General features: G+C 42.3%; 1 protein-coding gene across 1 annotated transcript in view; it reads left to right on the forward strand.

Annotated features, from left to right (window-relative positions):
- Positions 1 to 9,643, forward strand: part of LOC103178425 (solute carrier organic anion transporter family member 4C1-like) — a 47,682-nt gene extending 38,039 nt beyond the window's left edge. Inside the window, exons 11-13 of the mRNA XM_007893154.2 lie at positions 4,268 to 4,332; positions 5,194 to 5,331; positions 7,804 to 9,643. Coding sequence (XP_007891345.2) covers positions 4,268 to 4,332; positions 5,194 to 5,331; positions 7,804 to 7,916 — 316 coding nt within the window. The 3' untranslated portion in view covers positions 7,917 to 9,643. The remainder of the gene's footprint in view (positions 1 to 4,267; positions 4,333 to 5,193; positions 5,332 to 7,803) is intronic.
- The last annotated feature ends 233 nt before the right edge of the window (positions 9,644 to 9,876 follow it).

Here is a 9,876-nt window from a genome sequence, read left to right on the forward strand (position 1 = left end):
CAGATACAGTACTGTTACACTTCCTGTGCCAGCGCAGGAGATGTAATACCTGCCCTTTCACCTCCTCCCAGACCACTATCCAAGGTCCCAAACACAGCTTTCATGTAAGACAGCGCTTTACATGTACTACCACCAATGTAATATACTGTAAATTCTGTCTATCTCCCCCCACTTGTGTGGCCTCCTGTATAGAGGTGTTGGAGTCACTTTGTCCAAACTCCTCACAGGCTTCCTTGTCCACACAGGTTGCAAGTACCTCTTACCTGTTGGACAAGGTTAAAGCCTGGGGCTTCTCTACCACTCTCTCTGGGGTCCCCTTACCTGCCTAACTGTCAGTCACCCTGTCCTGTCCCTGACGAGTAACGTAATCTGTACATTCCCTGAGTCTCAGGGGAGTGATTGTCTCTTGGATGAAACTATCCGGGAAGATCTCACTTTCCCTAATGCTGCGCAATGTCTGCACCTTAGATTCCAGCTCAGCTACTCTGAGCTGGAGCTTTCTCATTTGCAGATACTTGCTGCAGATGAAATCGCCCGAGCTCAGGTTGCCCTCCATCAACGCCCATATACCATAGTCCTCGCACATTACCTGCCATGCCATTCTCTCCTCTCTCTCTCTCTCTCTCTCTGGATTTTAAGTTTTTTTAAAAGTTTTGTGTTAGTGTTTTTGTTAGTTCTACGTTTCCCTGGTTCAGTTGTTTAAATATGACATCACTTTGATGTCACTTGTCGTTTTTCTAAGCTCCCCCCGCCCCGCTTTGCCCCCGCCCCGCCCTGTCCCGGCTCCGCCCCCACTCTGTCCCGGCTCCGCCCCCGCTCTGTCCCGGCTCCGCCCCCGCTCTGTCCCGGCTCCGCTCCCCTGACGATGGACTCCAGCCATTCACAAGCGATTCTGGGACGTCAATCAGTGAGGGAGTGGAGGAATGGGGAAACAAGGGAGGGAATGGGAAGAGTCAAATCGTGGTGGATTGACACCTGGAGCCATTTATGAATAGGTGGAGCCTAACTTCACAAGTGGCTTCAAGCTGTCAATCACCTCAGAGCTGCCTCTAATTGGTCCCCTTCCCGATCAATGGGAACAGCAATGGGAGAGAGAAGGCACCACCGCTCCTCAACTGGACGGGAAGAGGTAAGAGAACTTTGGTTAGCCTCGGACGCTACTTAAGATGGACAAAATGGCCACTCCCGATGTGTTCGTCTTAAGCATCTTCCACTGTAATTGCACAGTATCAGTTCAGTTTTCAATTGAAAGGTGTATTGGAGCACTATGGGTTTCTCATACTGTATTTATCTCTGGAACCTGGGTTTGAATCTAAGCTGGACTGAGTAATAATAATAATCCTTGCATTTGATATAACGCTTTTCATGTCTTCTCGATGTCTCAAAGTGCTTTACAGAATAGACAAAGTGAATTGACCGTATATTTGTGGGTGAAATGCGGCAGCCAATTGCGCACAGCAGTGTCCCACAAACCATCGTGGATTGAAAATGACTAATTTGTTATTGTTTTTGGTTTTTGGAGGGATTATTATTAGGCTTGTGGAGTAAGGAAACTTGCCCAAGGTTTTGCCCTGTGTACACAGAGAGTTTCAAAGGAAATCTTAGTGAAACCATGATGCAGCTTTTTTTAATTGTTTTTATAAACTTTTTATGATGAGTGTCCAGCACTGTTCATAGCTATAGTCAAACCAAGGATTGTAGATGGACATATAAGAAAATGAATTACTGGACCTGTAAAACCTAAGTGAATATGAATGACTTCATTGAGTGGATTGGAGATCAGATTTCTCTGAAGTAAAGAGAATCCCACTTGTGTTAGAACTGTTGGCATAATGAAGCTCTGGACTTTCACCCTGAAATTACACTCTTAACCTGTCCAAGGACTAATGAATTATGGCTTCACAATGACCTATGCCTGTGAGTTACTGATCTCAGCTATCTTGTTAAAACCAGTACAACATAAAGAAACAAATTAACTAAGCCTGTTCTTGGCAGATAGCCAATGGAGCTCCCTATTTGCAATAAGTTAAGAACATAAGAATTAGGAGCAGGAGTAGGCCATTCGGCCCCTCGAGCCTGCCCTGCCATTTGATAAGATCATGGCTGATCTTCAGAACTAACTCTAATTACCTGCCCTATCCCCATATCCCCTAATCCCTCCATTTTTTAAAAAATCTATCAGTCTCAGTCTTGAAGATGTTCAAGGACTGAGCATCTAGCCTTCTGGGGTAGTGAATTCCATAAATAGAATTCCATAAGAGTGTAATTCCATAAATTCACTACCCTCTGAGTGTAGAAATGTTTCCTCAACTCTGTTCTAAAAGGCTGACCGTTAATTTTAAGACTGTGACCCCTGGTTATAGATTCTCCTACCAGGGGAAACAGACCCTCAGTGTCTACTTTATCCAGCCCTTTAAGAATCTTATATATTTCAATAAGATCCCCCTAATTCTTCTGTACTCTAGAGAATATAGCCCTAGTTTATTCAGCCTATCCTCATAGGTCAGTCCCCTCATCCCAGGAACTAACCTAGTGAATCTACGCTGCACCCCCTCTAGGGCAAGTATGTCCTTTTTTAAATAAGGAGACCAAATACTCTAGATGCGGTCTCACCAAGGCCCTATACAGTTGCAGCAAGACTTCCCTACTCTTGTACTCTAAACCTTTTGCAATGAGCGCTAACATGCCGTTCACCTTCTTAGTTGCTTGCTGCACCTGCAAACTAACTTTTTGAGACTGGTGTAATTAAGTGAATGTAATTCAAGCTTGTTTTATGTCCACCACCTATTAGTTAGTTATGGATTGCCGCTGGAATCTGTTCTGCCTGGCTGCTCAATAAGGAAAGGGAATTAAATTCAATGGAAGCCGCTAAATCCGAATGCCAGTTAACCTTGGACGTCGGGTAAATCGGACAAAATGCCCGGTCCCGATTCATTTGCATTGTCGCCTCTTTTAAAATTCGGTTAATTTGGACAAAATCTGGTTAATCCAGACAGAACACCCCATTGGTCACCTCTCCATCGACTCACTCTGTGTCTTGAGTGCGCCATTCAGCCTCAAGTGGCTCTGGGATGCAGATGGGAGAATCAAATTGCGATTGATTGACAACGGACTCCAGCCTTTCACAAATGGTTCTGGGCCGCCAACCAGTAAGGAGGCGGAGTAATGGGGAAGAAACAAGGGATGGAATAGGAGAAGTCAAATCATGATTGATTGACACCTGGAACAGCCTGTGAATGGCTGGAGTGGCCGTCCATTCACAAGGGGCTTCAAGCTGTCAATTGCCTTGGAATCACTGCTGATTAGTCCCCTCCCGTCCAATGTGAATAACAATTAGAGAGGGGGGGGGGGGCGCCGCTCCTCTGCTGGACAGGAAGAGGTAATGGAACCTCGGTTAACCTTGTACGCCAATTAAGCCGGACAAAATGGCTGCTCTATATATGTGTGTATATTTAAAAATGGACAGCTTGTTCTGACCAATATTTTAAGCACTCCGATATGCTACCCTGCATGAAGGCTGCAAGTTGTTGTACTGAGAGACAATGCAGACTCAAATGGTTTCCCTCTGCTCTGTAAAATTCTATGATGTTATGATTTAGCAATTATGGAAATGTGCGTTTGTAAGGGGATTATTCATTATACAGGACAATCTTGTTATAATATAATACAATATAAATGTATATTTGTATAGCACCTTTCACATCGAGAAGAAATGCCAAAGCGCTAAACAGTACCGGTAACCCCTCCCAATACAGTGTTACATAACATAAGAATATAAGAAATGCTAGACCAATAAAGACCAAGATCTGTTTAGTTCATATTCCACCTTCCTGGCGGTCACATGACATATGTCCCAAGCAACCTATGTACTATATCCCATAATGTTATTTACTGAAATAAAATGATCTAATCTGTTTGAAAGAATCAACACTTCCTGCTTCAATCATTTCCCCAGGGAGTCTGTTCAACCAGTTCACTATTCGCTCACTAAAATAGTGTTTGGGTAGATTTGTTCTTAATTTATCCCCCTTCAATCGTGTGCTCTGGTTTTACTATTCTGGACAAGTTGAAATAGCCTGTCATGATCTATATTGTCTAGCCCCTTTAGAATCTGTTGCTTTGCTTATAGCACCCATCACCAGATAAGTGATTGGTGATGTACTAGGGCTGGTTGGGATTTTATGGATCAAACCTATCACCTCATAACAGGATTCCAGTGTATTATCTAAGTTGACTAAATCTTGACCACAATTTGCTTTTCTTTCAGGTGTGTGCCCGATAGCCAACGCTCATTTTCATTGGGTGTTCAGTGGGTCTTTGTACGGTTATTAGGTGAGGAGCAACTTGGGGCATCTTTGTTTTTTTATTAAAGAAATTCATACAAAATAGATTAAAAAAAAGACTGCTTAAAGTCTCATTTGCAAAGAGAGGATCTGCTAGGCCACAGAGTGATCTTGCGTTCATAGAAGCAACTGCACAACTCTCATTTGCATGGCATTGATATCAGGATGTGGGGTCGATTCTAAAGACCTGGATAGTGTAGTGGATGAGCACTGTCCAATATTCAAACTTTGGTCTTAAGGTGCTTCAAACCAAGAAAGGCCATGAACTGGAAGTGCAAGGCTTGGTTACATGGACTTGACTATGAAGAACAGTGCCTGTGTGGGGGTGGGGTTCCTGCTGTGTGTGTGTGTCTATGTGTTAAATATTGAATACGCTGCTGAATTATTCTTTGTCTCTTGTGGGCTTTATTGACCCATCAAATTGGTCTCCCTCTGCTACTCTTCTTTCATTCAGTTGTTACTAGCACATTGTGCGCAGGCGCAATATCTGATTGAACATTGAAACCACAGGTCCCCGTATAAATTTTCCAACCTTCCTTGTTCTCTCCCCAACCATCAGGATCAATTGGGAGAGATATTCATTATTGTTGCAGCTGGCACAAGCTCTGCGGGTTGCCACACCAACAAACATACAGAAAAAAATGCTTGGATAGTGTTCCTTTTATCCTTCTGCAAAGCTTGTTAAATAATTCAGAATAACATTTTGGGCTGGTTGTCCCTGTATGATGTTTCAATTCGATGGCAAAGCATTATTGCAATGGTAAACAATTGATTTTTGTGTCAATGTATAGTGCGACTTGACAACTTTCCCATTGTTGTTCTAACATGCATGTTATTTATTGGCTGGTAGGCTCCATTCCAGGACCAGTTCTCTTTGGTGCAGTGATTGATAAATCTTGTATCCTTTGGAATGAGGACGATTCTGGGATTAAGGGCGCATGCTGGGTATATAACAACGCACGCATGGTCCACCTGCTGGTAGCGATCAGTAAGTTTAACTCTTATCAATTTTGCACAATTGGATGCTGCATTTTGCCCACAAAATACTCAGTCAATCCACTTTACAGTATTTTCTGTGAAGCGCTTTGAGACGTTTCAACGATGTGATAAGGCGCTATATCAAATGCAAGGACTATTATTTTTATCCAAACTAATGATAGTCTTAATAAGGAGAATAGCACTCCTCATGGCTCAATGAATAAAATAATTCACTGGGTTACATAGACAAGAAAGAGAAAAATGAGGGGGAAAAAGCATGCTCACCTATAGCTGATCACCTGGCAGTAACTCCTACTGTCTTTCTGCGATAGAGGAGAGGACAAACTTGCTCTGATGATCCCAATATCTAATAGCCTGCCAACGCTTACACATAAACATTGGCGACTTGGACAAAATGTAGGAGGATCCTGGGCAGTGACATTTCTCATGTGTTTAAGCTAAGACCATTATCTTAAAATTAAAGATTGTGAGAAATTGTAGAAAATAGCCTTAAATTTGGAAGTCAATTTTCTATAATGCCTTTCATGTCGGGAGGATGTTCCAAGGCATTGGACAGTGAGGGATTTGGACCTGAGAGGGGGGCTTTGGGGTAAGGGAGGGTGGAGGTTAGGGAGGGTAGCAGAGTAGCCAAAGATGCAATCGAAGAGGAGGGTCTTGAGACGTGCCTTGAAGGATGTAAAGGAGGGAGCAAGGCAAAGGGAATGTGAGATAGTTTCAAAGGATGGGGACAGAGAGGCTGAAGGCCCGACCCCCCATGGTGGAACGGGCAAGACGGGAGATATGAAGCAGGCTGGAGCTTGCCGAGCGGAGGGAGTGGACAGGTTGACATGTGGTTAGCAGATCATAGAGGTAGGAAGAAGCAAGGCCGTGGAGCACCTTGAAGGTGAGGACAAGGATTTTGAATTCTATCCTCTCAGGAATAGAAAGCCAGTGAAGCTAGGCAATGTTGGGGGTAATAGAGTGACGGAGCCTGGTGCGGGAGAGGATACGAGCTGCAGAGGTCTGGATGATCTGCAGCTTGTGGAGGGAAGAGTTAGGAATGTCAATAAGCAGGGAATTGGCGTAGTCAAGCCTGGATGTAATAAATGCGTGGATGAGGGTTTCGGCAGCCTGAGTGGTGAGGCAGTGGTGGAGTCGGGCGATATTGCAGAGGTGGGGAAAGGCAGAGCGGATCATGGCACGGATGTGGGGTAGAAAGGACAGTTGAGGGTCAAACAAGAAGCCAAAGTTTCGGACTGGCTCATTGAGGTAGTGTGTGCATCCATGGATAGTGATGCTGTCAGTGCCTGAGGTGTGGATGCGCTGACGCGAGCAATCAGGAGAGCCTCGGTCTTGTTGACGTTCAACTGGAGAAAATTAACTCTCATCCAGGATTTGATGTCTGACAGACTTTCTGTCAGGACAGCAGTGGTCCTGGAGTCGAGAGTAGAGCAGAGAGAGAAATGGATGTCATCCGCATACATGTGGAAGGTGACCCCATGTCCGTGAATTATGTCACCAAGTGGGAGCATGTATATGTTCATATTTGTATAGTGACTTTCACATCGGAAGGATGTCCCATTGACCAAGATCCAGCATGAGTCTACAAAAGAGAAGGGGAAACCTGGAAAAAGTCTGAAGGTTGTTGCATAAAAGTTGAATTGCTTTTGTTCAATTCTTTTATGCCATTAGTTAAGACTGGTATGATTTTGTCATACCTTTTTTTAAAAAAAAAAGCACTTAATGGGTAAGGAAGAAGGGAGGTGGGCGAAGGCACAGTCAACAAGGTTGGTTTTTAGATGAAGGGAGCGAGATGGAGGGATTTAAGAAGAGAGTTCCAGAGACTAGGTGCAAAGTGGCTGAAAGCTCACCCAATAATGGTGGGCAAGAGGGGTCTGGGGCATGAGCCTATCTGTGAGCTGGAAAATACCTCAGGAGATCACAGAGGTAAGGGCGTGTAGGCATTTGAAAGTTAGAACAAACATTTTAAAAATTAATCTGTTGGGGAATAGGAAATCCGCTAAACTTGGCAAGGATGACCTTGAGGAGCCTGATATGGGGGAGAATGTGAGCTGGGGAGTTCTGGATGATCTGGAGCTTGAGGAGAGTTGAGGTGGGAAGGCTAATGAAGAGGGCAGTATTAGTTTATGTCACTAAATAAAATTGACGATAAAGTTAGTAGACTACTGAAAATGAACCAGGAAGGAAATGGGATATGCATGACTGTTAAGGGTTGTGAGTCACATACCCAGGATCATTCCAGATTTTTTTACTGATCCATGATGACTTCTTGACGTGTGCTGATTTAGCAGGATCAGTCACTATTTTGCATTTCACATTTGTTCGAGTACATTATTGTTTCCTCTTCCCTCCGTCTGTTTGCATTTTTTTTGACATTAAACAGAAAGGCTGAACAATTTAGCTTGAACTTCAGCAGAACATTGCTTTCCACAGAATCTAAGTCTGTCTCTTGTCTCCGCAGTTGCATCTACCAAAGTGGTCACTATCATCATGCTTATTGCTGCTTTTTTCCTGTACAAATCTTCATCAAAAGTTATAATCACACCAAAGGATGGACAGGAGCTATTTGAGTAATGTTAGCCCAGAATGTGCAGTGAAAATCACAATAATTTGGGAGAAACGATTATGGGGAAAATCACAATAACTTAGTTGAGTAGCATACCTTGGGATGCCATTTTTATTGAATTTATCTATTATAGGATGATGATTAGAGCAAGCAGCTAATTAAGATACAAATCTGGCAGTTAAATCAAGTAAATGTTTTGTTTTACAATTACATAATAATAAAATTGTGTGACAGCCTGGCTCAGTTGGTAGCATTCTTGCACCGAAGCAGAAATTTGTGGATTCACACTCACAAACTTACCGGCCTTGAAGCAGCATTTGCAGCGCTCCATGTGAGACAATTGCGGGGACCTGTCATGCTCAATTACCAGCTGCAACGCCGAAGGACCGCATGCACAGTACAGAACAGTGAATACGTTCAGAAGACGAGTTATGGCATCAGGCAATGAGGATACCCCAACTCAATACAAGTTAGTGACGAGGAGAATCAGTGATAAGAAGTACCAGATTAACCAATTTTGCAAGGTAAATCCTGAAATGAAAAAGAAGGACATTGCCTCCGAGCCTGATTTGAAGCCACAGACTTCGACTGGAGAAATCAGGCAGAGCGAATTGAGAGTTTATGTCTGACTTAACATTTTCTTTAAAAAGGGATTAATAATTCAGTTACAATATTAACTCTGTAGTTCTGTGTAAGAATTTATATTCTATGAAAATAGTTCTGTTTTGAAACCGGTTTGGTTGTGCCATTCATTCTACAGTACATGTCTTCTACACAGTACTGTGTAATACTGTATAGGGAAAGAATGGACTACCATAGCTTTAACATGCATGGGTTAAACATGGTACAGAAACCTTGCCTTAATATCACCAGCCAGTCCAGTGCTTGTGTATTTGTTATGTGTTAGTCATATAAAATCCAACTTGTACATAACTTTACATAATTCATGTATGACATGACTTATGCAAGTTTCACATATCGCATTCTTTGCAAAAGTCATATTAATAATAATAATCCTTGCATTTAATATAGAGCCTTTTCACATTGTTAAAATATCTCAAAGTGTTTCACAGAATATACTGTAAAGTGAATTGACTATATTTTGTGGGTGAAACATGGCAGCCAATTACGCACAACATTCAGCGTTCCACAAACACTCGTGGATTGAGTGATCAAATTATTATTTATTTTTTATGAAGGCATTATTATCCCAGGAAAAGCGGTCTGCCTATCGACTATCAAACAAGTTCCTATTTACTGCTAAGTAAACAGAGACGTGTGGAGTAAGGAAACTTGCTCAATGCTTCTCCTGTCCGGGAATCAAACCCAGGTCGTCTCACTTGCTAGGCGAGTGCTCTAACCACTAAGATAAAGGATTCCATAATTAAATGTATGGTCCCAACTAATATGACTTATATGAGTATTATGTATTGTCAGAAATGTGGCCTTGAATCCACAAACTTCTGCCTCAATGCGAGAATGGCATAAATATAGTTGCTATAAAATTAGCTTATTCACCAATCTGGGCTCAATCTATTCCCATATAATTGTAAATGAAACAGAAAAAGTGTGCGTATGTTTCTGGTTAAATGTAACTTCATTCTTTTAAGGAGTTTTTTTCAGTAAGATTTTACAAAATAAATGTTTAAGGAATTTAAGACAAGTTTAATTCTACTTTGTTTCTGCAATTGGGTAATTTTGAAGAAATAAAGAATAATTGATGAATCATCAATAATTTGGTGTATTTGAACTTGTGAGTTTGTAATTAAAAGCCGCAAATGGACTCATTGGGGCCATGTTAAGGAAGAGACCATCAGCTATGCTTGATGGACTATTTATCCACTGACACCAGGCAAAGTTATAGGAAGGAGTACGTGGTGTCCTCTGGTCAAATGATTCATTGAAGGTACATGTTATGAGCTGGAACATTTTTGCGAACCTTAATGAAATTACATTTCACATAACCAC

Source organism: Callorhinchus milii, unplaced genomic scaffold (assembly GCF_018977255.1).
Source record: "Callorhinchus milii isolate IMCB2004 unplaced genomic scaffold, IMCB_Cmil_1.0 Scaffold1, whole genome shotgun sequence".
Lineage (NCBI taxonomy): Eukaryota > Metazoa > Chordata > Chondrichthyes > Chimaeriformes > Callorhinchidae > Callorhinchus > Callorhinchus milii.